The 26,747-nt window shown below is 40.7% G+C and overlaps 1 protein-coding gene across 1 annotated transcript; it reads left to right on the top strand.

Annotated features, from left to right (window-relative positions):
- The first annotated feature begins 3,459 nt into the window (after nucleotides 1-3,459).
- LOC149318871 (synaptotagmin-15-like) lies at nucleotides 3,460-25,674 on the top strand. Its single transcript, XM_089510614.1, has 8 exons — nucleotides 3,460-3,758; nucleotides 14,188-14,389; nucleotides 15,282-15,424; nucleotides 16,951-17,246; nucleotides 17,784-17,954; nucleotides 19,273-19,402; nucleotides 20,411-20,590; nucleotides 22,400-25,674. Exons 1-8 carry the CDS (start codon nucleotides 3,752-3,754, stop codon nucleotides 22,534-22,536), a joined length of 1,266 nt encoding a protein of 421 aa, XP_089366740.1. The 5' UTR covers nucleotides 3,460-3,751; the 3' UTR covers nucleotides 22,537-25,674.
- The last annotated feature ends 1,073 nt before the right edge of the window (nucleotides 25,675-26,747 follow it).

The raw sequence follows: 26,747 nt of genomic DNA, 5'->3' as shown, positions 1-26,747 counted from the left end.
CACCTAAAAGATTCCTGAAGATTGTTCATCCCTCTTCTGTGGAAAAACCTCCATAGATGGAAACAACAGCACCGTTGAAGACAGTCAATTCAACTGACAAACAAGCTGATAGGTTAAAATGTTTGGCATGTGGTGGATGTGTTTCAAATTGAATTTGCTTCTGGTGTAATGGGATAGACCAACTCAGGGTCTACCAGTGTAAAACTGTAGCATGCGACTTCTCAGTCTGGGACAACCTGAAAATAGAGGACACATCCTAGAACAGTAGGACTCCCTATAAATCCAAAACCTCTCATGGAAATGGCTTCACATATTTTAAGAGATTTCCTATTGAAAATGCAGAATGTTTACTCTCCCCTACTACACATACTGGGACCCCGAGAAATTGACTCAAAACCCATGAAAAGACATAACACCTTACCATCACCAAGAATTTCCTAATGGAAAGAGATCATAAGCACACATACACACAGAGGAATGGAATCTTTGACGAAGAGGGAATCGAAACTCTCCCCACCGTATGATCAGGGCTTCTGCATCACCATTAAGGAGTGGAAAAGCTTCCATCTTGGCTGCTTCAGGGTTGCTGTCCTTAGAGCCCTAACACTGATCATAATGTCAATCAGCAAGGCTCAGAGGAAAGTAGAAAGCCCAGTGCCCCCAGCGTAGCATCAGTGAGCCTGAGAGAATAGTAGGGGAGGCTGCTACATCTCTGCCCAGGTTGCCTAAGGGACACAATTGGCCTGGCAGCAGTGGGTTGTCGCCCACAAGAATCAGAAGTAAAGAAGCAATTCACATTGGGAGTCTCCAGATTGTGTGTTTATGTGTGTGCGTGCGCACAATCTTGTCTATTTGCAGTTTTTAGCAATACTAGTCAAAAGACAGTGTGCAAGTATACCATTCATTCACTCCTTTAAAAGATCTTTGCCTGCCTTTTTTTGCCATCTGGGAAAGACCTTTTTTTTCAAATAGGCTTTTAACATGTTATTATCTGCAGGGAGTCTTATGGAGATGCTTTATTTTTTTTTACTTTTATTTTTAATAATAATTTTATACTGCTTTAATCTATTGTTTTAATGAGATTATTTTAAACTGTGTTTTATAATTTTATTGTTTTTAACCAATTATTCTTGTGAGATGCCTTGGGCCCTGCTCTGGGAGTGTCCAGAATTGCATGCAACACTCCTGATGACCAACATAATGTATAATGACTCACTGAGCATAATTTTCCAAACAATTAGGGAGCCATCTAACTTTGGAAAACTGGAATAACAAAAGCAAAATCAGTTTTTGAAAAACAGACAGAAACTGAAGCAAAATGAGCAGAAGTTCTTTTTCATTTAGAAAAACTGAAAACTATTTAAAAAAAATAACAGATCTACAACCTATTCAAAATGTAAATGACCACTCCTGGTATAAAAAAGGGTGATCCAGGACACTTGGCTAAGTTGAAGACCATAAGAATGTTCTGTACATATGTTCTGTATTTTTAACTTTGTTAGCCACCCCGATTGTTCTCAGAGGGGCGGGATACAAATAATAATAATAATAATTATTATTATTATTAAGAACAACCTAGAAGAGGGGTTTAAACAGCTCCAGGGCTACATGTTACCAACCTTGATCTTTCGGCCTGTGAGGGAGAGAATAGGCTGGCCCAGCTCCATCAGGGCTGGCCTGAAGATAGAGTGCCCTCCCTCCATAACTGTCATCTTTCGGCCTGGGAGGGAGTGAATAGGCTGGCCCAGCTCCATCAGGGCTAGTCTGAAGAAGCAGAGCCCTCCCTCCGGTCCATCTGCCTTGGTCCAGGGAGAGAAGAACTGCTGGACCTGATCCCCTCTCCCCCTCACCATTCCCTTCTCCTTTTGTGTCGTGTCTTTTTAGATTGTAAGCCTGAGGGCAGGTAACTGTCTATTATCCCCTCTGTTGTAAGCCGCCCGGATTCCCAGTGATTGGGTGGCATATAAATAAATCCTATTATTATTATTATTAGTATTATTGAGGAAAAGTCAGTTACCCCAATTTGGAGCCAATCTGTGCCATAGAACTTGGAGAAGTTAAAGTTCTAAAGCTCCATCTCCCAGGTTAGGGAGTCTGCCTACTTACTAACATCCCAGTTTGGCAGTGGCAATCTCAGTTAATCCTTTCTCATTCCACTTTTTCAGTTGCTTTTAAAATGTCTTATGTCTCTCCTCCTCCTTCTTTGCCCCTTTCTTCTCAGCCTATTTCCATTGCTGCAAACTGAGGCTGCATCTGCACTGCAGAAATAATCCAGGTTGACACTACTCTGGCAACTTGAATGCACACAATATCAGCAACACTGTAAGATACAAGACAATAACTGAGCAGGAAACACATAGTAAAAGACGTAAAATGGATTATTTTTAATAGAATTTTTTAAACAAAAATTATACTTGCACCAGAACTTGGAAACGATGTTTTTGGGACTTCAAATCCCAGAATCACTCAGCCACCGTGACTACTAGTGAATATTTCAATGTGGTTTTTTTTTTTAAGAATGGGAGAACACTAGTTGTATTTTGACCAACCAGATACATTTTCCAACAGCTCTATTTTAGAAAGAGAAAGCCTGACCTGTTTGAAGATGCTGTGAGGCAGTGTTACTCATAGAAGTGGTATGTGGACCAGTGCTGGTCTCCAATGACATTATCAGACAAGGGAAATTGGAAGTATAATCCAATGGCAATCCAAACGCAATCATGGGGTTTAACGTTATTGCGTGATAGACTAACACATGCAAATTCGGGTAATGGGAAGTCAGTCTGAACGCAATCCTGGGGTTTCACGTCATTGTGTGATAGACTACCACATGCAAATTCGGGCAATGGCATGCTATTTTCGGGCAATGGGAAGCCAGTTCGAATGCAATTCGCATTCACGTAAATTCACTGAACTAGTGAATTCACGTAAATGCGTTCTGACCCCACTTTCTTTTCATTTGAAATTAAGAGAAATTCTTCACATGTGATAAAGTCCCAAGTCATCATTTTCAGTCCCTGGTCAGTTTCCTGGAAAGAAACGATTGTAGCCAATGCACAAAAGAGATACTAGCCTTTGGCAAATTGGGAGGGGAGAATGCCAGTCCCCCATATGCAGTATCTCAAGCAGCACTGCTGTAAAGTGCTATTTAGAAACACAATGCCGGGCAAGCAACCTTTCTGGCAGTTTCCCTTTCAGTGCCAATTCCTCACGGATTATATTTTTAATGTTAGAAATCTCTCTGAAGCCAACCTCAAGTGCTTTTTTTTTCAGAAAGGAAGGAAGGAAAAGGTGGTTGCTAGCAAGGGCCATTTACACTGTTCCTTTCCTAGACTGCTAGAGTTGGCAGGTTCTCAGCAGCCCTTGAAATATCTAGGCGTTTGTCTGTGGCCAGGAGGAGGAGCTGGTTATTCAGCATCCGAAGGAAGAGTGAGCAAGTGACTGAGGCAGCATCACTCAGGTTCTTACTACCTGCTTTGCTCTAATCTGAGACGCACCAGACCCATGTGGGGAAAAGTTGCCAGCAGCCACCTGAGGTTGTGAGCTAAGGACAAACCTTGGATATTATCACTTGTCATTGCCAACCCCAGATCTGACAGCGCCAGAGGACAGGCACAAAGAAGAAACAGCGGCTAAGAAGAGCAGAGAAGGAGCATTAAATCCCTGTTGGAGTATTCAGGTGCATGATGCAACTGAGACCATGAACTAGCATGCCAGTGTCAGTGCCATTTTTATATTTCTTCTAGGGCTCATGTCTGGTAAGTAGCAATACTTGGAATTTCTGCACAGAGTCTGCATTTTGTCTGGGGAGAAGAGAAAGTGTAATTTCTCTTTCTTCCTCTGGAGCCAACTCAGAAGCGACCTTGGTTTTGACAGTGGGGGACTTGGAGGGGGGTGTCAGGTGAGATCTGTACATATCCTGTGCTTAATAAACATCACTCTCCTTTTCATCAGTCTAATCTCTCTACTCATGGAGAATGTATTGGGTAACACACCTGTGCACGAGAAAGTTATTTTTCTTTGAACTACAACTCATAGAATTCCTCAATATGGCCACTGGCTGAGAGTCTGCTAAACTGGTTCCCTCCACCACCACATTTTGCCACCTTCATCTTTCCCCCCCTCGTATACCTGGAAGGAATGTAAAATGCCAGTTTTGATTCTTAATGCAATGTTTATGCCGCTGGTTGATTCATTATAGTATTATATGATATTTTTTGCATATTCTGAAACAAACTATTGGTTGTAAAATGCTTCAGATCTCTTATTGTTGTTGTATGCCTTCAAGTCATTTCTGACTTATGACGACCCTAAGGCAAACCTATCATGGAGTTTTCTTGGCAAGTTTTGTTCAGAGGAGATTTGTCATTGCCTTCTCCTGAGGTTGAGAGCCTGTGACTTGCCCAAGGTTGGGTTTCATGGCCCAGTTGGGATTTGAACCCTGGACTCCAGATTCATAGTCCCACACTCAAATTCAAACCACTATGCCATGATGGTTCTCAGTGTCATTTAAAGCCTAATAATTTCTGTGTTGTTGAACAATTTGATGGGAAGAAAAAAAGGACTCCTCAGTAAGTGTGTAGAAACAGGAATTTGAGCAGATGATGATGTATTTCTATAATGGCATCAATGTGCATGGTACTTTGCAAAATAAAACAAAAAGACAGCCAGCCGTGCCAAACATGTATGATCTAAGGTGTGGTTTGGAGGGGCAGGGTGGAAAGGAATTCTACACATATAAAACAAATACAATTCAATTGTAACATGAATTACCCAGAAAAACATTGACAAACCAGTGCAGTATAATACAAGACAAACTGACAAAACACATATGATCAAAACTCAAGATGATAAATACATATTAAATTAAAATTCCAAAAACTTTGGAGAATTAGGAGGTTTTCAACTGAGGTTTAAAAACAATGAGAGAAGGCGCAATCCACTAATATTCAGGGAGGCAATTCCAGGGATACGGAAAAGCTGCACCTGGTGATATCCTCTCTTCTCTGCTACTACTGGCCATGTATCTTGGCATCAACCCTTTGCACCTGCTCACCCAGCTGTCACACCCACGTTTCACCCAGATGCCACAATGACAGGGAGGCTAAGCAGACCTCTTTCTACAGTGAAGCATCTCACATGCTCTGATCTCAGGATTGCTGCAGTCAGAGCAGCCTTCATTAGATTGGGAGGTGCTAAGATTGTGGCTTCCCTCATCCCCAGCCAGCATAGGCAATGCTGCTCAGGGATGATTGGCAGCATATCAAGTTAGAGAAGGCTGGAAAAAGAGACATATGGAATCTCAGCAGCACCAATCTTTGCTGGCTTTTTAATCAACTGCATTCATATTTTATTGTTTCATATGTAAGTCAGCCTGGGGACATATTGGGAAAGAAATTCTATTACTTGTAAGAAAATAAAATAGACCTGTATAGTTCATATTCGAATGCAATTCATACTTCTACCTTGAGCCATATTTTGTTCCTGCCTGACGTGGGAATAGCCACTCATCTACTGACTTTTCCCTCCCCGTTTCCCTAAATCCCCGAGGTATTGCTGTTATCTGCATTAAGTTAATGCAGGATCTGGAATGACCCAAAAATAAAAGGAGGAGAGTGTATGTGAACTATGAACATATAAATAATTTTAGGTAGGAATTGTAGTAGGAACACACACACCCCGCACATGAAAATCTCTCTATGTGTCTATTTGCCTTCAAGTTGCCTATTGACTTTTGGTGACCTCAGGAAGTTCATAGGGTTTTCTTAGGCAAAGTATGCTCAGAAGTGGTTTTGCCAGTTCCTTCCTTTGAAATATAGCCTGGTATTCATTGATGGTCTCTCATCCAAATGCTAATCAGGGCTGACCTTGCTTAAGCTTCTAAACTGAGACACTATATGGTGTTTTAGGATATTTATGTTGCTTCTACACTTGCTTATATTTCATCTATATAACTCTGAAGCTACAGCAGTTTGCTGCATTAGGTTATCCTAAGAAGAGTTGTGTCCTTTTCTTTTGAGACTGAAGTCCATACCTTTGGTTTGCACTATCTGAATCTTAATTGTTTGGCGATATGATAATGGATTGAGATTAGAATCTGAAATAGTAAAATTCCACCTGACTTACCTAGGGCAATTTTCTGCAATCCGTCCTCAGTTTCCTTATTTTTAAAATGGGAGGTATTGATGGTTGGTCTCTAATATGAAAGGGGTTTAAGCATTACAAATCTACAGACTGCAACCTTAAAGATCTCATCTAGGAAGCAAATACTATTGTAATCAGTTTACCTCTGCATAAATATACTTTGGATCAGGTTGTACATGTTTAGGCTATGTGTTTCAGTTGTCTTTCCTAGCTCTGGAGTATCTGAGAAAATAACATTTGCTGCTAATAAGGTGTCAGCAACTTAGTTTATCTGTTTGATTACTTATTTTCTTATAGGCGGAGGCTCTTGATTGTGTATATACCTTTGTTTGGTTTGGATTGTTTTTACGATGTAAGATGTATTTAACTTTAGATGTTTTTTAAAATTACCTTTCAATATCTGCCTTAGGGATGATTGCAGAATATTTTAAACATACCTGCTTCTTCCTTTTCATTAGTACAAATGAGGGGACATCAGTGGTGTCTAGAAGGTGCCATTTTGAATGGAAAGATGTCATTGTATTATTGATGCTGACAGTGAAATACATGAAACTGCTTCCTTTTGGTCCAGTTATTTTATACTGAAACATTTTGCCTTGTTTTCTCTTAATGGTGTGAATAACTGGAGTGCCCTAGAGTAGTGATTCTCAGACTTTTTACTCTTGTAATCTTCAAGTCTACATGTGGACATTGCCCCCCTCCCATGTGGTGTGTGTGTGTGTATTGTTCGTTTAATGTGCATATTTTGAGTCACACATTTTTGTATATTTATATTTTAACATTTTATAAAGAGATAGCTCCCCACCCCGCACCCCACCCCGCATCTTGCTTTTCTCTTCCCCTCCAGGTCAGAAAAGGTTTGAGGGGAGAAGTGGGGAATCAGGGGCTCCAAGTCTTGTGACCCCTCTGGAAGTCCTACCCCACAGTTTGAGAGCCACTGTGTTAGAGGATATCTAGATAACAGACTTAAAACTGACCATGGATCTGAAACTGGGTTGAAAGACTTTTCTTTTTTCATGGCATGTAAGCATGCATTTCTTTGGTCTCTTGATCACCCAATCTGAACTGAGTGTTTGGGAGTATACATGTGCCTTCAAGTCATTTCTGACTTATGGTGACTGTAAGGCGATCCTATTTTGGGCTTTTCTTGGTAGGATTTGTTCACAGGAGGTTTTGGCATTGCTTTCCCTTGAGGCTGAGAGAGTGTGGCAAGCTGCTGCAAACCAATTTTACTGCTACAGAACCAAATGTAGGATGAGTGTTAAACCATAACCTAGAAATTGTCCTTTTTGGACTACAAGGCTATGCTGACTAGGGGATTCTGAGAGACCTAATTCAAAAAGTTTCTTTTCCAAGCTGCTGTATGAACACACAGCAATCCTATTTTCAGTGCACTTTCATTTTAAAGGCGATAACGGATTTTCTTTTCTTTTTCTTAAAATAATGTTAAGTTTAAAACAGAAATAAAATCCACACACATAAGATAACGAATATTCTCTGGATTTAATAGACAATCCTAATCTCAAAGGAGTCCTGCGAACTGTAGTTCCATAAGAGGAATTTGGCGACTCTGAGAAAGTAATACTAGTGCCAATTTTCCATGTTACATCTTTGCATTGATAAGAACATAAAAGTGCTCTGCTAATTCTAGTACCAATGGCAGTACAATATCTTTTATTCTGTAGTAGCTCATCTTATTTTCTCTGCTTAAAAAGCTAAGAAGGTAATTTGTTCTTTAGACAAAAGATATGCCAGCTAAAATAATAATTGTTCTCTAATCTATAAGCAGCTTGAATGAAACTTCACCAGCTGTAAGAAGGTAGTTCTGTTTAATGTTACTAGTTTTGCTAGACACTGAAAAGATCCAGAGTATTAGCTTATATATACAAGTGTCACAAAATGTGTGTACTAATTTATACAGAGAGATTCACATTTATGAATAACTGGAATTTAAATTGCACAGAAGGCAAATCAACAGGTTAACTCAGCTACTTGATTGTCATGGGCCACAAAATCCCACACACGCAAATCTCTGCAACAAGAAAAAACAACAAATGTTGTTTGCCACTCTCCCATCAATCTTTCCTCCTGGGTATCTATGTCTTCCTCAGATCATGACCATCTGGCAACCATGCATGAAGCAGGAGGAGGTGTCCAAACAACACACCTTTGTAATGAGGAAGAGACCCAGTAGTATTTTGCTCTCCAGCCACTCCCCTCTTGCTGCCCACCTATCTTTCCACCCCTACAACCTCCCTCTCCACATGCTTCCCAGTGTTGATGAACCGGGATAGATGCAGATGGCCCTACAACCCTGAAGAAAGAAGAGCCTGTTTGTAAGCTTTTAAATAGTTAAATAGAGGCCTGGCTGAGTTGTGCATTCAGGAGCAGCCCAGATAAGTCAATGATGGCAGCCTACATGAGTATATACAGATGTATTATTTTAACATTGTACGCCACTCTGATTGTTTTAACAAAAAGCAGTATATAAATTAAAGTTTTATTTATTTTATTATTATTACTATTTATGCCATTAAAGATTCCATCCTCTTCCTCTCTGCATAACATTTTCTAATTATTGTACATGCTTTTTACATGTGTATGTAAGATGTGAGATGCAGCTGGATCTCATTCAGAGATTTAACTATTAAGAGATGAAGCAGGTTGGGATTAAGACATGGCCCTGCTATGACAAAACTGAGAGGCCTTGTACAATTGTTGTTTGTTGTTGCTGTGTGCCTTCAAGTCATTTCCACCTGATGGGGATCCTAAGGAGAACCTATTGTGGGTTTTCTTCTTAGCAAAATTTATTCACAGGGAGTTTGACTTTTCTCTCCTCTGAGCCTGAGAGACTGTGACTTGCCCAAATTCAGTCCCTAGTAGATTTCAAACTCTAGTCTCCAGGGTCCTGGTCCAACAGCCAAACCACTACACCATGCTTACTCCTGAAAAAGTGTATCATTCCAGGAGACAGGTTATGCCATTGGTATCTTGTATTTGGAAGTCCCTTATAATCTAAGGCCCTGATCTTGGATGTTAAGCAGATTTAGCCTTGGTTAGTACACGGATGGGAGACCGTTAACAATACCAGGTGCTGTAGGCTATTCTTCAGAGAAAGAAACTGGCATGGCCACTTCTGAGTATTCCTTGCATATGAAAACCCCATGAAATTGATGAGGTCGCCATAAGTCAACAGGTGACTTGAAGGCGCATACATACACAGTGAAAGATGCTGAAATAAAACTTGCACTGGGAAGAGGATTCTGAGTGTGAAAGAACAGTATCTCTAGCAAAATGTCCTATCAGTATTTTACTAATCCCCACTTTAATAATCCTTGCAAAACTAAAGTAGGAATGATTATTTAGGAATAGGGAATGCCCCTAGTAAACTGGGGCATATGCAAACAACAGTTTCCAGAAGTCTTTAGAGGAAGTGATAGCAGAAACTAGAGTAAAACAGATAGACACCTATAGTGTAAATAAGCCTCATGTGTGTTAAACAGTTGTTATGATGAAGCAAATAACTGAGTGAACAAAGTGGTCCATTTTCTTTACAAAAATGCAACATATCAATACATGTTAGTAGCATTTTAATAAGAGTGGGATGCAGTAGAAATACAGGGCAGGTGGGTGGGACTGCATCAGTGGAACAGTGGAAAAAACCTTGCACCTTAAACCAACTTTTAAATGTTTTCTAATAACAGTCATTCTGAGCCATGTTGTTAATAGCTGTAAAGTGATCATATTTTATTTAAGTCAATTGGTTGCTAATGCTTCCTGATGTTTTTCAGCGTGTGCTTGTTTCTGGAATTGTGGTTTAAAGAGCTCATTAAAGCTGGAAAAATACTGAAAATCAGGAAATGCCTCCTTCTAGCCAGAGTGACATTAAGACCAGAGTTCTGCAAAGTGAGAGAGGAAATTAAATTAACTTGTATTTGAAATATGGCTAACATGAAAAGGTCATTGATTGCCTGAATGGCGAGAAAATGGAGCTGTATTTGCTTCTTTTTGGTCAGACATGCCAGATTATGACACAATTATGCATCATATACATTGCAACATTTTTCTGTTGATAAAATGAGATTAATATGTCTAACTCACTGGAGTTAAGTTGTCCAGCAGTTTTCTAGCCACCAGTTCTATAGAAAACTAGCTCATGCCAGTAGTGTGGAAAACAGCCTTAACAAGGAGAGAATCACCCCTGGGTTGGAATCTGCCTCTGTACACATGCCCTACCTCTGCCACATTATGTGCATCAGAGAATTTCACCAGGTATAGGAATATTAGAAGGGTCTTGATGATATACATATCTTCAACCTGGGTTGTGTCTCTGTAGACAAGGCACTTACCTGATTCAAAGGCAGGAACACTGTTATTGAGGAGCCACAGATCTTTCTAGACCAGGAAACATGTGCAACCTTTAATTCTGAACGTTTTCTGCTTCGATTGGTAATGAGTATGCATGTTTCCCAGTTAGACTCCTTGTCTCAAGGAGAGAAGAAAAGGAAATGAATCACATCTATGGCATAACTTGATGTCCAATATCTCAGACTCTGTAAATGTGCCCGCGCCCCCACCACCCACGGCTCCTGCCTGCCCAGCCACTTGAGGCTCTTATATGAAACAAGAGGAAAATATATTTGTGAGAATCATGACAGCATCAGGTGCCACACAATATATATGTCTTCTTGGTCTGTGTATACTCATATCTGAAAAATCCGAAGTACACATTGTGGTCATACCTTTCGAAACAAAATTAATCAGACTTTCAAAGCTCACTGGCTTCTTTATCAGACAAAGATGGTAAAAAAAAATCATGCCAGAAAGAGAAGCGCTGTTGTTCGAGTCACAGGTTTCCATCTGGCTTCCTTGAGATGTTCTAGAGAGAGGGTCTATGAAGACAGAAATTACAAGCACTGCCTCCCTTCAAAAATGGCAGTTTGGTGTCTAGGATGAAAAGCAATAAAATAAGGCAATAACAGTTGCACCCACAAAGTGTTTCCCTTTGAGATCTTGGTCTGTTTCTGTCTTGTGTGAGGCTCTGTCCACTGCATCTGTGTATCAGTCTCTGTCATTATGTCACATATGTTGTCCTGGAAAGTGAACTCAGACTGCGATTGGAAAGGGCAGGTTTAACTGTTAAGGACTGGAGTCACTGATCAGGGAACACTTTTAGATCTGATACCATATATATGTGCATTTGTCTTCAAATCAGCTTATGATGCCCCCCTGATTTTCTTAAGCAAGGAATACTCAGAGGTGTTTTTGCCAGTTCCTTCCTCTGAAAAATAGCCTATAGCACCTGGTGTTTGTTGGTAGTCTCTCACTAAAGTAATAATCAGAGCTGATCCTGCTTCCAACATCAGATGAGATCTGGTGCCTTTAGAGTATTCAGGCCTCATCAAACACTCCAACATTTCACAGATGAAAACTGGGACACATTTGAATGAGCCACATCAGTGTGGTCAAACAGGTGTACCCAGGGAACAAAAGGCAAAGGTTATTAATGAAGAAGATTATACAAAAATCTGTTTTAAACAGAGAAACTCTGGAATGTATGTACTGAGCTTAGGGAGGGCAAGATTATCCCCGCTCATCTCTTCTTTCCCTGTAACTGTAGGGGTGCCTCAAAAATTACTACAGTGGAATCTCGGTATCCATTGACTTGCCATCTGCAGATTTGAGCATCTGCAGATGGCAAGCTTGTGTTGTCCGTAATGGCAGCATGTACACATGGTCACGCTGCCATTAGGAACAGCCTCTGTTGTCCCCAGTCGTGACACATGCATGCAGCCACACTGCCATTAGGGACAACAGGACTTTACCTGAGGTCCTGTTGTCCCTAATAGTGGCACAACCATGTGCACTTACTGCCCCTGGGGGCAACATCACTTGAGGATCTGCAGATTTTGGTATCCACGGGGTGGTGGTGGTGGTCCAGAATGGATCCCCCATAGATACCAAGGTCCCAATGTATTGGGTCCTTTTCTCATTATATGTGCTTCTCCTTGGATTTCTTATTTCAGAAGTGGGTTTCCAATGTTGCATCTACACAGATGACATTCAGATCTTACAGAGCTTTGATTAAAATAATTCATACCTGGATTACTGTAATAGCCTACTGGCAGGTTTGCCTCCCTGATATCTTATTCCTGTTGTTTTAATCCCAAACAGTGCTATTCGGGTTCTTTTAAAATCTCCCTTAATACTAACATACCTCTTCTCCTCATAGATCCCTCCACTGGCTACAAATTCAAGCCAGGGCTCATTACAAGCTTGTGATCCTCACTCAGGCCTGTTACAGACAGGCCAAAATAAAGCTGCTTCGAGTCACTTTGGAGGTATGGTATTTCAATTATGCATGCATCCTAAGAGGCCAAAAGCCGCACCAAAGCCATGCGCCAGTTCTAAGGACTGGAGTGCAGCTTTGGTGCGGCTTTTGGATTCTTAGGACGCATGCATCATTGAAATACCATATCTCCAAAGTGACTTGAAGCAGCTTTATTTTGGCTTGTCTGTAACAGGCCTAAGTATCTGGCAGCTTGGCTAGCATGGTGTGTGCTATCTAGGGATTTAAGATCTACAGGCAAAGGATTATTGGCTGTTCCGCCAGTGTATATGGCTCTTTCAAGGCTGTGAGCCTTTCAGGATCGGGCCTCTCCTTTGTGGAACAGTCTTTCTTTGTACATCCTCCTGGAGGACAATCTTGTCCATTTGAAGATCTACTTCTTTGTTACACTGGATTAATCTGCTGAGTGTGCCTAAGGTTGCTGAGATGGCTAACAACTGGTGGGCTAGTGAGGATTTTATTTTTAGTGTTGTGTTTTATTGCTATGTTTTTGATTATATAAGTCTAATGTTCCTCCATTTGGTGAAAAGATCATTATAAATACACATTATTATCGTTATTCTCTCTCCTGCTGAGTTTTGAACTTTGAACTAAGTTTGCAGCAAATGAAGTAAGCTATGGATGAAGAAGGAAAGTGGGGGGAAGAGAGAGAAACTGGGACATTTAAAAGACAGTGGACAAAATGGAAGAGCAGAGAATTAACAGGGTTCTCCCTGCCAAATCAGGGCAGATGGAGTGTATATAATACCAGTGGTGTCCCCAACTTCACAGCTTTCCTCAATGGGGAAATTTTAGACTTTTCATTTAACAATATTTGTGTGGTAGGTGTAGGTAACGATTGTCATTAAAGGGTGTCATATACAGTACTACTTTACAACAATATCCAAAATACACACTTTGGTGATACCATGTTCACCAAGCTCACCAGCTTCTATATCAGGCGAAGTTGTTAAAAATTATTCAGGAGAAGAAAAGTGATAATGTCAGAGTCATTTTCTTCCATCATGTTTTGAGATGCTTGCTTTAGAAGGCCTCCAGGTTGGTCTTGAGGGAGTGTTGATGCATGTAAAGGTGCCACCCCTTCTTTGCCATTGTGACAAACATCTGAAACAATGCAGATCCTCTGGTGGTACATGAATCCCCTGATATGGCTCAAACAAATTATTATTATAAACAAATTTCAAGTCCAATGGTAGCAGTGGGGGCTGTTTGAACAACCCCATCTGCCCCCATTCACAACCATTAAACATTTCAGAGAGTTGCCCCTATGAGAGAAAGAGAGGTCCTTAGGTGGCCCTCCAGATACGGTGCTACAATGGTACAGCCTCTTTGGAGATGACCACACAAGACTTTTAAACCACGATTACAGCCAGAAAAGAAAGAAGGCCCCATTCATTCAGCCACAAGACATGAGTTAGAAGCCATAGAAGAAAGGAGTGGTCAAGAAGAACTGATCTGAATTGATGAAACAGGGTGCAAATGGAAAACATATGTAACTTTAAAAAAAATAAATAAAAGTACAACTCCCAGAAAACCTCACCCAATAGGCAACCAACCATTTTTCAAAACTCTTCATGCTCTCACAAGGCCAAAGAATGGTTCCAGAGTCTAAAGGTCTTTTCTCACATGTGAAATATTCATGGATGTTTTGTTCATGAACATTTCATTATATCCATGTGTTTTTATGTAATCAGAACAGGTAGCAGCTGTAGTGGGAGGTGTAGTGGGAGGAATTCTTCTGCTGGTCCTTATTGGGATAGCAGTGTACCTCTTTTGGAAGAAAATCTACCTCAAGGCATCCTATGAAGAACTTACAGAACCTGCCTCCCCTGTTCGGCAGAAGCCAGATGTTAACCTATCATCTTCTTCATCATCACCTCATCCTCCAAAGGCAAGGTAAATGGTGATACAACTAAATCCTGGAACAGAAGAGAACAGAACACTAGTAGGCATCTTCATGCATTACAGGAGTAATTCTTTGTAGAGCTCCTATACTAACGAAACATTATTAGTGAACCCATTTCCAGTGAGCTGATGTTTCCACTATTGCATTCCATGGGCAGTGATTTTTATAGCTTGGCCCACCTCTGTCCACAGTGTCTCCATCTTCACCACCATCACCATGAGTACACATTTATATCCCTCTGTCAAATCCCCAAAACAGGAGTGAAGAAACTTGTGGTTCTCCAGGTGTTTTGGCCTACAGCATTAGTGTTCTTGAATAGGTTTGATGCTTTTCTTCATGATTTATCAGAGGAGTTGAGAAAAAAGAGCTCTGGTACTTCTTTTTGCAGCCCTTGAAGACCTCAGGAGACCCCCAAAGCCCTCAGATTCCCTGGACTGAAACCAGAAAAACATGGCATTTGTGGTTCTCTTGCCCCATCCTCCACTGTTTCACAACACACACACCTCTTTAAAAACACAAAAATTAGCAATTCAGGCCAAATGTAATATCACTTCATTGGAATTGAGTGAGGGTGAGGAAGTGGAGATGTCCCCTTGCCTCTTTTGTGGTTGTCCAACCCTGTTTTATCATATTCTCTAGTGAGAAATTATGATGCATAGAGAATTTCTAGCAAACCATATGTGCCACAGTCCCAAAGCACTTTTAAGTTCCATTGATTTTAGAAAGGGGTTAATCACATATTTAAATCTTGTCCATTTCAGGCCATATAATTTTAAAGAACTGTATTTAGCTTTGCCTGGTTTCTTTTTGAAGTATGTTTTGGCTGATTGATACCCTTTTGTTTTCTTGATCCAACTGAATGTGGTGATCATCTTTGGACAGAACAAGAAGCGTCCCTTTCATTGTTCCACCAAAATTTAATAGACAAGCCTGGGGTGAAATGATAAATGGAGAACATGTTCAGGAGGACAGTGACCTCTATGTTACCCCTGATTCTGGACCTCGATCCTCTTTCCATTCTTTAGGTAGGTTATGTTATGCAGGTGAGTAAAACTGAATGAAGTATTCAGTATACTGTCAATGAGTTGGATCCAAACGTACTCACTCATGCTTAGGGTGCATTGAACTCTGTTGGACTGTATGTTGCCATGGACACTTTCATGCTATATAGTTATAGTACTACGATTCCATTTTACTTGTCATGGCTGCATCCAATGGAGTCCTGATATTTGTAGTTGGGTCACAGGTGCTAAAGGAGCTCTTTGGCTCAGAATTCTAAATACACCCACCTAGTCTGCAAATCCCAGGATTCCATAGGATATTGCCATGGCAGTAAAGTGGAATCATAGTACTGTAACTGAGTTGTATGAAAGAGTCCCGTGACAGGCCTGGCCCATTGATTTCAGTGAGTCTGTTCTAAGCATGATTAATCTAGACCATTTATGACTCAATGCATCATTGTACATATAAAAATGAGACCACGGTTCACTGGTACAGTGCTGCTTTGCATACAGAAACTACTAGATTCATCCCCAGTATCTCTAATGGGAAAAGTTTTTAATGGAGACATCAGACAACTGTTGCCTGTCAAAAGTAGGTTATGCTTGATCAGATAGATGAGTCTGAAAACAGAACAATGTGTTTCCTTCTACTCTTGGTCATGGCCATCTTCCAGTCTGCACATGCTCTTGTGGGAAGATCTCCAGTAGGCATCTCTGGATTAATGCCTTAAAGCAGTGGTGACCAAACTTTAGTCCTCCAGATGGTTTGGAATTCAACTCCCAGAAGTCCCAGCCAGTTGGGTGAACTGTCAGGAATGCTGGGAGCTGAAGTCCAAACTATCTGGAAGACCAGAGTTTGGGAACCACTGCCTTAAAGGAAGGGCATTTGTATATCCAGGTGTCAGGCCATCAGTTCTCCTGAGCCTTGAACTAGTCTGCAATATGTTCTGTGAGTATGTTCCCACAGCTGTAAAGCCCACATGGAAAGATTTATATTGTGGATCCAAAATGTAGAAAAATGTAACCCTTTCAATTTGAATCTAAAATGCTGTACCAAAAGTGCAGCTGATGGCCTTCTCTATGGACCCTAAACTCAATGTAGTTTCATAATTTGCAGGGAAGCAAGCTCAGTCATGCATGTGCACATGTACATGACATGATGTCTGTCAGCTCAATCCAGGGGTGAGAAATATGTGACTCTTTATATAGATTGGACTTCATCTCCTCAAATCCAAAAACAGTATAGCCAATGGGAAAGGATTGTGGGAGCTGTAGTCCAAACCATCTGGAGGGTCAAAAGTTTCTCAACTGTTGCATAATTTATGGCTGTTCCATTGTATGATTCCATTGCATGGTTATATACTTTGGCCATTGGGTCCCCTGTGACTCATTGTGTGTACAAGTTTCCACTTGGTTCTGCAGTCATCAGGTTAAAAACATATATGTATGAAATGTTCAGACATATTACTGTTAATGCAACAACAGCATTCAAACAAATATGGTGCACACTTTATTTAATTAATTTGGGTGATTTCTTCTTCTCTGCAAAGCTGGAGCATACCTTGTGGGAGCCATTAACCCAGAACTCTACAGGTTTCCTGAAGACAAGAGTGAGACAGACTTCCCCGAGGGGAACATTGGTCGGCTTTGGTTCTCTGTGGAATACGAGCAAGAGTCAGAAAGGCTCCTTGTCTCCTTGATCAAAGCCCGAAAGCTGCAGCCTCCCTCGAGCTCTTGCAACCTCTTGGTGAAAATCTACCTGCTGCCTGATGAGAGGCGCTACTTGCAGTCCAAGACCAAGCGGAAAAATCTTAACCCTCAATTTGATGAGAATTTTGTCTTCCAGGTAAACTTTTGTGCAAATGGAATATTGTGTGTGCATGCTGTTGTAGCCAGGGCTAGGCCTGTTTTTATGCAGAGAGAAGAAGTGCCACAACCAATGGAAACTGGTGGTGGTGGTGGTGATAGGCACAAGGAACAGTGGAAAGATATCAGAGGACAGAATTGTAAAATGTGCCACATGTCCAACATTATGCTTTCCACAGTAGCAAATTGCCTTTTAGTGTAGTGAGGTATGTTGTCCCATCACTTTTGTTGTATTGAGGTTTAAGTGTCCATCTGCTTGACTACTCTATATGGACGGGATGGTTAGGGTCACGTCTTGACTTTTGACCCCCGCAGGTTCTTGAATATAAATCAGTGACTCCTGAAGTTTTAATAACAGCTAAATTACATGTTTTGAACAAAATACATATAATGGAAGTCTGGTGGTTCTTTTTAATTTAGTGAAAAGTCACTTTGAGAGGGGGCAGTTAAGTGCAGAGAAGTGGAAACAGGAAGATTACTTAAATTTCTTTTCACTGTTCTGCTTCTTACCATGTAGATTTCCAGTAACACACTTCACCAAAGGACACTGAAGTTCTGTGTCTACCATGTTGACAAACAGAAGAAGCACATTCTCCTAGGACAAGTCATTTTCCCCCTGAAAAATGAAAGCTTATCTTCTGATGAAAAGGTCATATTTTGGAGAGATTTGGAAGCAGATAACCTGGAGGTCAGTGACGAATTAAATGTTTAACTCATTTGATCAATGTCAGTGGTATGGGGACAACTCTTCCTCTCCCTCTCCTCTACTATCACTTCCTTCTAATTCAGAGTTACCCTAAATGGTGTAAATTAGGTAGGTTTGCTGTAAAGCAGTACAGTACTATTCAAAGTGGTGTTCTCTGGACTGGTTCTGGTCTTCAAGCCATGGGCGAGGTACAGATCGGCCTTTTGCGCCATGCTGGCACTGATTTTAGGGTTAGGGAGCATGCAGCAACTGCGCGCTCCCTAACCCTAGTACGTGTGGGGGCTGCCATGATTGTGTGGCCCCACCCACATGTTGCACATGTCGGTGATGTCACAGCTGTGCAGTGTCCAAATGGCGCTGCACAGCTGTGACACTACCATGCCGTCCTACAGCGCTTTGGTGAGTTGCAGCTGCGCAGCAAACAGGAGCTACTTCTCGGTCAGTGATGGCAAACCTATGGCACGCGTGCCAGAGGTGGCACTCAGAGCCCTCTCTGTGGGCACATGTGCCATCGCCCCAGCACAGAGTTTGCCAGAATTTGTTACTAGAAACCCAGAGGGACACGGCACTTTGTAATAAATAAGTGGGTTTTGGGTTGCAGTTTGGGCACTCGGCCTCCAAAAGGTTCACCATCACTGTTCTAGGTGCTCCTTTTTTGCTGCACAGCAGTACCACACAATTTGGTTGCTGTGGTAATGCTGCGCAGCAAAGAGAGGCGGCCCCAGCCTGCTTTTTGCAGGTGGTATGTACCATGCCATGGTCTGCCAAATGCAGTTGGGATAATTATTTTATTTGTGATATATATATATAGAGAGAGGGGGGGGCAATAATCTGTAAGTTCTAAGGCTGTGGACCTCTTTGTCCTCCCCAGACAGACTAGCACAGGACTGGGAATTCCAAATGTTGTCAAACTGCAACTCCCAGCAGGCTTGGACAGCATAGCTAATAGTGATGAGTAGTGGGAAATGCTGTTCAGTAGAGCTGCTCAATTTCCACCCAGGGATATACACCACTGGAAACCTTGCAAATGTGCCTGGGGATATATCTGTCTCTCTTTTCCTAAATCATCCTTTACCATGGTGTTGGGCATTGTTCCACATCAATATATCCAATATAGAGAGAAGTAGAGTATGTGTGAGAGATGAGACACATAGTTAGTTGCTGCTTTGGAACATCATTAGCTATGCTGAACATAGTTGTACTCTTAAAGTAATTGGAATGAAAAGAAAAACGTGTATCTTAATGTTGAGCATAGTTTTATGATGCAACCAACCAACCAAGGTTCTCCTCCTCACCGCAGATGCCATCTGAACATGGTGACCTCCAGTTTTCTCTCAGCTACAATGGCTATCTGGGTCGTCTCACAGTGGTGGTGCTGAGAGCCAAGGGCTTGAAGTTCCAGAAAGAAAAACAAGCTGTTGATAAGTGTGGTAAGAAATTGTTTTTGTTTTTGTTTTCTAGCACTAATATGGACTGGAATTTTAGAAATTAACCATACAATATTTCCAGCATAATAATGTTATCTAAAGCTCATACAGAGTTGATAGATTTGTCTACATAATCATAATTTATCTGCATGTTTATTCATTGACTGTGCTGACTGGGGGATTCTGGCAGTTGAAGTCTAAAAAGGTAACGCCTCTGGAAGAATCATCAGTTGAACAAATATAGGAAAACAGATGTACTGTAAATTATTTCTCAGAATAGGATCAAATGTATGCCTCAGTTCCAGAGAAATGAAAAAGAGTCACTTTGGTCCATATTTCTTCTCTCTAAAAATCTGGTTATATATTAATTGTACAATAAAATTGGCTCCCAAAACTTATGTATAGAATTCTACTTAGTAAATATAAATGCTGACTATTCTGTACATAGGCTCCAAATAGTCCGATATTTGATGAATAATCTATCTGTATTTGACATTATGTGGTCCTGTGTAATGTTAGTGAACATGTAACATTATTTGAGAGTTGCCACACAGTGGCAATTGCCCACACAGTTTTGGCTGATGAGTTTCACCATAATAGGATGGGAAATGCCTTTGGGGCTTTAGTCCAAGGTATCTTCCAAATAGGTTTAGCACCTTCGATAGCTCTTCTACAGTTTAGTCTAAAACCCAAGCAGATCCACCATCCCATGAGATGGGAACTGCTACTGGGCCATGCATGGTAGACTCCTCTAGGAAATAAGAATTCCATTTTTCTCTTCCCTTAACTATATCTATAAACAGAACAGCGATGCACAAGTCTATGCTAGGGGCAAATTTACTAAAATTTTCAAATTTCTTCACATTTAGGATTGAAACAACTTTAAAACAACAACAAATATATGAGAATCCAAAATGGACAGATTTGTCTATTCAGGCACAGGAATTTGGGGTGGTTTTCCTCTGCTTCCAACTTGCTCAAGTGTTTTCCAGTGTCATCCTTTTATTCCAGGTGTCTTTGTCAAAGTCTCCCTAATGAAGCATAATCAGTTCATCAAAAGCAAAAAGACTACAGCTGTTGTGGGTTCCCCTGATCCATTGTACAATGAGACGTTCAGCTTCAAGGTTGACCAACTGGAGCTGGATACAACAAGCCTGAGCCTTTCTGTGCTGCAGGAAGCTGAGGGAGAAGGTAAAACATTGCTGGCATTTTTGGATGATCTTTCATGTTAAGCTCTGTTTTTCAGGACAGAGGTTAAAGTCATAGCATAGTTACTACCTTTGCAAGATGACTACAGCTGGAAAATCTAACCATGAAACATTGTTAATCTCCCCCATACACACTATTAACGTTAAATATATCCATAATTTTCCAGTATATTTTAAATATCCAATATATATTTTGTAGCTAGCTAATACGGGTGCCTCAATTGAAAAGGTGCCCAAGGATTCTAGAAAATTATAGTAAGGGAATCTTTGAGGTCATGGCATTTTGAATAATGCTAGTTGAATTCCTGTATCCTCATCCACCAAAAATGGCTTACTATCATCATGTGAGGAGCTTGTAGACTTGCGAAATGCATCCACCACACCCAAGCCTTCTTCAATGCCTTTAACAGCATCCTGTCACAGAGAAATGAAACAAGAGAAGCATCTCCTTGCATAGTGAGTCTTGGCTTTCCAGATGTTTTGGTTTTCAAATCTCATAACGCTAACCATTGGTCATGGTGGCTGGAGTTTCAGGAGCTGAGGCTAGACTGGCCCTGTTCTGCTTTCCCTTTGAAGACCTCTTTGAGTGTCAGTGTGGCATAGTGCTTTAGGTGCTGGACTAGGACTATGGAAACCAGAGTTCAAATCCCTACTTGGCCATAGAAACCCACTGAGTGACTTTGGACAAGTCACACTCTCTCAGCCTCAGAGGAAAGCAAAAGCAAATCCCCTCTGAACAAATCTTGCCAATAAAACTCCATGACAGATTAGTCCTGAAACTATTTGAAGGCACACAACAACATTTTTCTGCAAACAGGCATTTGATCACTAACAGGTCTTGCAAAGAGGCTTTTAATGGGGTGGGTGCTTTTTCATCCTGATAGTTATGTCTCTGAATTATTTTATACTCTTTTATATTATGGAAGTTTGTTTTCTTGCTTGTTTTATGTTCTGCCTTTCTCCTGAATGCAACTCAAATAGGTTATAATGTAAGTTTAAAACAGAATAGCTAAAACAATTTTTACATGATAGCTAATTAATTTTTTTTATAATGATGATTTTAGTGTTATCTTGTTTCAACCTTGCTGTAAGCCATCTTGATTCATTTGTTGGGAGAAAGGCTGAAAATAAATGAAACAAACAATATAAAATGAATATCTGGAGGAGTAAAGATGAGAACTGCTGTCCCAGAGTACACATTTTGCAAAGAGCATAATGTGTTGTTTGCAAATTGGCTTCTGAGAAGAAGGCACCTCTCCACCCTCAATACCACATAAAGAAGCCAATATGGTTGCTAGCGAAAGCTTTCATTAAGCAATGGCAACAGGCTAGATACCTCTGCTTCACCTGAAGGAAACAGGCTAGCTTAAGGCCAGAGGGTTCAAGAGGAATGGTTGGGGAGCTGCCACTATTTCTTTCCACCTTCATCTGTCACATGAATAATAGTAATAATAATGATTATTTATATCCCGCCTCTCCCTACGGATTGAGGCGGGCTACAGTAACACAGTTAATACAATAAAATGAAATGGTTGGCTCTCTCTGCCTAATGCTAGGACCAGCCCTGGCAAACCAAGAGACAGAGTGCTGTGGAGGACAAAGATTACTCAGAATATGAGATACAGGGAGGAATAAAAGTGATGTGCATTTAGTAACTTTAACCTACAGCTCACAGATTTAGGAATCGGGACCATTCACCTCCATACTACTGTTGCATGTCCACATTGACAATTATAAAAATGTTGGCTGTAAAAAAACAAAACTTATGCACTCCTTTTCTGCTCTTTCTTAGAAACCTATCCACTGGGTCGTGTAGTTGTTGGGCCCTTCATGTACACCAGGGGCAAAGAACTGGAACACTGGAATGAAATGATCAACAAACCCAAGGAGTTGGTGAAGAAGTGGCATGCGCTCTCTCTTAGCAGCTGAACGGTGAAGAACCTTTTTTTTACAAGTCAGGCTGGGAATGAAGAACTTTCAACAGTGTTATCTCCAGGATCAGTTCACCAAATGTATCCTCTGTTTGGTACCTGCATTCTTCACAGAAACTCTTTGGTTTGGTATTTAAAGACAGTTGGCAACATTCCCAGAAAACAATGGATTTGACTGTGATCACTGGCATGGTCCAATCAGCTGCAGAAAGGAATATGACTCTTAAAAGTAGAAGAGCTCTTCAACTAGTGCTACTGTTGCTATTGAAATTTGATATGGTTTTATCTAATCCAAGTGGCCATATGAACTGGTAGTCAAATGTACCCTTGACAATTGACTTTATTACCTGGGGTAAATAGGGCAAAATCAGGGTTTAAATAGCCCATTATCCTGTGCAAAATGCGATATCACATTTAAGATTTTCACACAACGTTGCTACTAAAGAGGCAGTAAAGAGGCTATAAAGAGGCAATAAATAGCAACAAATCATTCACAGGGAAAACCCGAAAATGATTTGTTGCAGTTTATTGTCTCTTTATAGCCTCTTTAATAGTGATGTGTCTGAAAATCTTAAATGCGGTATCACATTTTGCACAGGATTACTGGCTGTTTAAACCCTCAGTTTCCCCATGTGATAAAGCCAATAATCCAGTGCTGAAATCAGTGATTTTAAGTGTTTTGTGTTAGACTTTGACTCTTTATGGTGGTTTTTAAAACATATCCAGTTTATTTTTCACTAAGCTAAAACGATACACTAGGAGTGGACAGCCTGTGGCCTTCCAAATGTCTCTGGCCTACTGCTCCACTCACCCCTCACCATTAGCTATTTGAGGTAGGACAGATGGGAACTTCACTGCAGCAAAATCTGGAGGGCCTGAAGTTGCCCACCCCCAACCCCACACCTTTCTCACCTTTGAAATAACTCAGCAGCATTCCTTTTCAAAAGCGAGTGATTGAATAAAACAAGATGAATCTAGTTAAGTCTAGCTATGTATTTAGCAGATAAGATCAGTGTTAGTATTCTTATTCATGGGAGTTAAATTAGTTACATTTTCTAAAGACTGCCCGGCTGCAATTGTGCAGCCTAAAATACTTCCAACTATTTACCTTTCTTTTTATGAAAACAACTGCCAGAAAAAAAGATGACAAAACCCCATATGATTTTCAGCCATCCCATGGGTTGTCAGTGGTGGTGGTCGTTGTAACAGTCGTGAATGAATTAACATAACAATAGCTGTACATAATCAATCCTCCATATCCATGGATCTTTAATCCATGGATTCAAGCATCCACAGCTTGAGAATATTTTAAATATATATACATTCCAAAAAGCAAACCTTGATTTTGCCATTTTATATAAGGGACACCATTTTTCTATGACATTGTATTTAATGGGACTTGAGAATCTACAGATTTTGGTGTTCACAGGGGCTCCTGGAACCAAACTTCACCAGGTACCAAGGGCTGGCAGTACTTCTAAGAAAGCTAATTTATTAAGTGAGTTTATAAAGATTCCCATTTGTGTCACTGGGCACTGGCAAGACTTCCATTTAATTGTATCAGCCTTCCAAGAAAAGGAAGTGGTGGTACCGCTGGCAGTCCCTGAAGACAATAACACGAGAGTCACCAAAGAACAAGGTGCACATGGGAACCTGCATTTGAACCCCTTCAGTCTGGAGGAGAAGTTGTAGCCCCTTGAGCTGTTCCATTTTCTCTAGAACAGAGCAAAGGAAGATTTAATAAGATGCCTCTTAATTTGGGTAAGTGAGGATGTTTTGAAACACAGTTGGCATATTATGAAAGCCAGTTTCCGGTATAACAATACCATATTATAGTTTAGGAATTTCTGTGTTATTAGACTACTTTCCTCCTGTCATGGAGATCTTTTCCATTTCTTTGTTGGTGTGCAGCAACTAGGCCAAGCTTATGGGCTGTTTCTTTTGCTTTAATGACTTAACTATGCCCTACCTAACAATGAGGGCCACACAAGCAACAACAGCAGGTTCAAAAGACCAGTCTATGTAAATATGAGCGTGTACAATTTTTTTTAAGTGAATGAAATGTGCAGGACAAAAAAAATGAAAACATTTTTCACATTTCCTAGCTAAGGTCCAACCTTTTCGAAAGATAAGCTTGGACTCTTTGTTTGGTTCGCACCTATTGAGCAAATGGTTTAAAACATGCAGAGAGAGAAAAGGTCACTTAATTTCTGCCGCTTGGTTGAATGTTAAACGTGTGGTCTTTTGTGACTGTTAAATTATACCTTAGACCAATGATCACACTGCATGAACAGAGAACATCAGGAAATGGTTTTAGCTGAAATAAGACAGGCTTCCCACTGAAACAGGATACAGTGTTAATTAGCACAATGACTCTAATGATAAGAGCTTCCTTGGAAAAGCTCTTATTTTATTCTTGGTTTCCTCTTGCATACATTGTTAGTCTCAAAGAGGTACCAATAACTCTTGCCACATTTTATAGGATAGTCAGAGTTCCAGATCAGAGGTAGTTATATAACCTCTAGAGTATTGGTCAGGGTGCTGTGGCCCACCAGGTGTTGCTGGACTTATCCTCCTTTAATATAGTGGCAGCGGCAGATAGGAGATGCAGCCTGTCCATATCAGGAGGGAACAGCTTTTCCACCCCTCTTATAGGTGTAAAAATTATGTTACGCTGCAACCCTAAACACATTTTCCTGGAAGTAACACCCACTGAATTCAGTGAGGTTTACTTCTGAGTTGGCATGCCGAAGAATGTATTTGCCGTTCTATGTCAGAGTTAGAAGTGGGCATCTGTGGCCTTCCAGAGGTTTTTTTTTGCCTGCAACTTCTACCAGTCATAGGCAGCCTAGCCAATGGTGAAGGATTATGGGAGTTGCAGTCTAAAAAATCCACCAGGGGACACACTTTGACCACCCCAATCTATGTGCTCTTCTTGTTGACATTGCAATAGAACATGCACTTCGTTATCGTCTAAAATGGTGTTCCCATCCATCGTTGAGACAGTTACAATTAGTCTGTAGTTCGTAATGTATTGTATATTGTCAAACTTACTGCTGTGATGTCTGTGGGAAAATGTATTCCTTTGTCCTTTTCCTGTTGACAGTTCCCTTACATGCAAGTACATTTTATTATATTAAACAGTTAAAAACATCATGTTATTATTCTTTCATAGTTATGGCACATTTTGATGTTCCACACCAGTCAGTCAGTACTAGTTTACTATCTTCTTGCTGTCAGTTCCTTCTCAAAGTACTGAGTTATAGTTTGGAGTAGTGGCATGCTGCTACATCTGTACAATACAACATGTGAGACTCACCTCCTTCACTGGTAGTTTACCAAATGCTGCATCAAGAAGAGTATGAGGAACCCAGTCACAAAGATGTTACACAGAAAAATGCCTTGCTTACGTAGGAAACTGTTCAAGTGATGAAAGTTGCAGGCCAAATACTTAAGAGCAGCCAAGCAGTCACTTCTCTGATCAAGGTGATAAACCTTCTTTCAATCTTGTTCTGAATTGTTCCCGACATTGTGCAATATGACTCTGGAGAGCCCTCAGATATTTCACAGCAGCATGGGAGAAAGCCCTAGCTTTTGCTCATATGGACATTGAGCAAAATGGTCATATGGATCATTTCAGTCACAGTTACTGTTGCCAGTTCAGGATCCTTTGGCCCTATGTTTTCCAGGCCAAAACCTGAGATCTAGGGACAGATCCTGATAATGTCATTAAGCTTTAATGTATTCAGTACTAACCACAGTTGCTCTCTGCTTGTCATTCAAACACACACACACACACCAACCATATTTTTCTGTTTGGAAATTAAGGTAGAAATCTTACACAAGGTACTGTTGCCAGACCAAGGTGAAATGAGGGTATTATTCTTTCTCTCTTACTTGGGGAGATGGGGCAAGGAACATTTCAACTAGCCTACTTGCTTCATCCCCACCAATATTGCACAGGTGGAAACCTGGACATGTCTGGTCTAGAGTGTGGTCAAGATGGCCAAAGTTATTAATGAGAGTGACCACACAAGCGAGGAGACTCTACTTGTACCTATCCCCCCCTCCAGTGAATTAAGTCCAAACTACTTTTGCACTTTGAACTCAGTTTGCAGCAACTGAGGTAAGCTGAGGACAAAGGGAGAACATGGAAGGAGGGGAGAAAAACTGGGAAATTTTAAAAACAGCTGAAAAAGGGAGACGACA

The sequence above is a fragment of the Sceloporus occidentalis genome, unplaced genomic scaffold (assembly GCF_023333645.1).
Source record: "Sceloporus occidentalis isolate IW3139 unplaced genomic scaffold, rSceOcc1.0.p SCAF_2, whole genome shotgun sequence".
NCBI lineage: Eukaryota > Metazoa > Chordata > Lepidosauria > Squamata > Phrynosomatidae > Sceloporus > Sceloporus occidentalis.
Note: the sequence above shows the minus strand (reverse complement) of the source record. Positions and strands in the feature narration are given on the sequence as shown.

What these genes read in the sequence shown, in the direction of transcription:
- LOC149318871 (XM_089510614.1), top strand. An exon ending in TGGAAGCAGATAACCTGGAG is followed by an intron (nt 17,955 to 19,272) that starts GTCAGTGACGAA and finishes TCCTCACCGCAG; the next exon opens with ATGCCATCTGAACATGGTGA. An exon ending in ACAAGCTGTTGATAAGTGTG is followed by an intron (nt 19,403 to 20,410) that starts GTAAGAAATTGT and finishes CTTTTATTCCAG; the next exon opens with GTGTCTTTGTCAAAGTCTCC.